General features: G+C 55.0%; 1 protein-coding gene across 1 annotated transcript in view; it reads right to left on the minus strand.

Annotated features, from left to right (window-relative positions):
- Window positions 1-468: 468 nt before the first annotated feature.
- The window catches only part of STOML2 (stomatin (EPB72)-like 2), a gene marked incomplete at its 3' end in the record, with an annotated part of 4,310 nt that continues 2,350 nt past the window's right edge, over window positions 469-2,428 (minus strand). Inside the window, exons 5-8 of the mRNA XM_009069323.1 lie at window positions 1,910-2,044; window positions 1,269-1,413; window positions 892-971; window positions 469-655 (exon numbers count right to left, since the gene is read on the minus strand). Of these exons, the coding sequence (XP_009067571.1) occupies window positions 469-655; window positions 892-971; window positions 1,269-1,413; window positions 1,910-2,044 (547 nt within the window). The remainder of the gene's footprint in view (window positions 656-891; window positions 972-1,268; window positions 1,414-1,909; window positions 2,045-2,428) is intronic.

The raw sequence follows: 2,428 nt of genomic DNA on the forward strand, positions 1-2,428 counted from the left end.
GCACCTTCCACTAGACCAGGTTCCTCAAAGCCCCATCCAATCTGGCCCTGAGCACTTCCAGGGATGGAGCACCCACAGCTTTTCTGGGCAACCTGTGCCAGTGCCTCAACCACCCTCACAGTTACGAACTTGTTCCTAATACCTGATCTATACCTACTCCCAGTTTAAATCCATTTCCCCTTGCCCCATCACCACATGCCCTTCTAAAATGTTCCTCTCCAGCCTCCTGGTAAGCCTCCTTTAGGTACTGGAAGGGGGTATAAGGCCTTTTCTTCCTCAGGCTGGATAATCCCAATTCTCTCAGCCTTTCCTCACAGCAGAGGTACGCCAGCCCTCTAATCATCTTGGTGGCCTCCTCTGGTCTTGCTCCAACAGGTCCATGTCCTTCCTGTGCTGAGGTCCCCAGAGCTGGATGCAGCACTTCAGATGGGTCTCACCAAAGCAGAGTAGAAGTGCAGAATCCTCTACCACAACCTGCTGCCCACACTGCTTTGGATGCAGCCAGGACACAGCTATCCACACTGACCTGTGCGACCATGTTAGTGACATCGCCAGTGTTGGCAGGCAGCAGAACAGTGTTGGAGTCTTTGGCAAGCTTGGAGAAGGCGTTCACGTACTGCTCTGCCACAGAGAGAGAGGCGGCGGCACTGCCGTGCTGGGGAGAGAGGGACTAGTCACACACCACCAAGAGCTCATCCACGCCCATATTCCCAACCCAACCCAGGTGGTCACAGCCTCCCGGACAGCAAAGATTCTCACTCGCTCCTGCTGCTGAAGAAGCCAGGGAGTGAGTGAGTGTCGAAGGGAAACCTAGCTGTCACCTTGGCTGTGGTTTCACCTCCCCCAGTGCCAGCACCAAAATGGTGGATGCCCTAAGGAGCTGTTGCTCACCTGCTGTGACAGAGCAGCTGCCAGGAGCTGAATTGCCTCAGCCTTGGCCCTAGCCTTGACCAGCATGGCATTGGCTTCTCCTGCAAAGAACCACAGCAGAGTGTGCATCAGAACCACAGCAAAGCACTTGCAAGGAACAAATCAAGATAATTTCACGCATACATCGTCTTCTCTTCCGCAACAGCAGCACTGCCACACACCTCTTGCTGCCCAAGGCTGTGGGGTGTCAGCTCAGACCAAAGGCCCCAGCAGGGAAGGAACAGCATGGCTGAGGAAGCCTAGCCCACACTGATGTGGTCTCTCCCCAGCAGCATCACCCCTCAGTGCAGAGGGCTACAGAATCCCCAGACCCCACAGGTTCTAGCCCAAGGCACTACCAGCAGCTTTGTTGATTTGTTCAGCCTTCTCAGCTTCCGAGGCCAGGATCTGGGCCTGCTTCTGGCCCTCAGCCACATTGATAGCTGATTCCCGTGTCCCCTCCGACTCCAGCACTGTCGCTCGCTTCCGTCGCTCTGCCTCCACCTGCAAACACAGGTCAGACATCAGCCTACCATGGCCGAGCTGGTGAAATCCCACCCATGGGGACACACTCCTCAGTCCTGCTGGACAAAGCATGGCTTAGCACAGTAAGAGCACACGGCCACAAAACACTGTGTGGTCCTGGTGAGGGCTGGTTTAACTCCTCACACTGAACAGTCCTCCCCCCAGCTCTCTCCATACCCAACCGGACAGCTGCTTTCCCCTACTTCCCCCCTGCCAGCTTGGAGACCTGGTGCTCAGCTTTTCTCAAAGGCAGACCTTCAGCGCTTGAATTTGTTCCCTGACAGAGCCCAGCAGGGATCTTGAAGGGAGCTGGCAAGGCTTGCGTGTACCAGACAGGGGTCACCACCACCAAAATAAGGACAGGAACTATTTATCCAGTAGCTGTCTGCAGCCAAAGCGCCCTCACCACAGGTAATAATGACAGTGTGGAAGAGATTTCCCCTTTTTTCCAGACCTTCCACTCAGCGAACCAAACCTGCATCTGCATCGATTCCTTCACGCGCGGGGGCACGTGGATGTCCTTGATCTCGTAGCGCAGGCATCGGATGCCCCAGCAGTCCGATGCCTGGTTGATGGCATCCACAATGTTGGCATTGAGGGACTCTCGCTCCTGAGAGGCACAAAAGAAACAGCAGAGAGCAGACAAGAGGCACTTAGCATGAGGCAGGTGGGTGAAGGGAAACAGACACCTCCCTCATGGGCCAAGATGTGCCAGAAAAACCCATCTCCACAGGCATCAGGCAGAGTCAAGTGCTTCCTGCAGTTCTTGAAGGGGTCACCATCTCCTAGGAAGAGTACCCCAAACTGCTAGGACACAAACACCTGGCATGCATCTGGATACAAGAGGAATGCCAAGAGCTCCTCTTTCTGCTCAGCAAATGCAGGTCATGGATTACAGCACCCCATGACCCAGGTCAGGGACCACTCATCATTGGGCCTGAGAAACAGTCACTGACTCAAGAGAAACATGGCTGGACCAGCCATGGGCACATAC

The sequence above is a fragment of the Acanthisitta chloris genome, unplaced genomic scaffold (assembly GCF_000695815.1).
Source record: "Acanthisitta chloris isolate BGI_N310 unplaced genomic scaffold, ASM69581v1 scaffold35350, whole genome shotgun sequence".
NCBI classification, from domain to species: Eukaryota; Metazoa; Chordata; class Aves; order Passeriformes; family Acanthisittidae; genus Acanthisitta; species Acanthisitta chloris.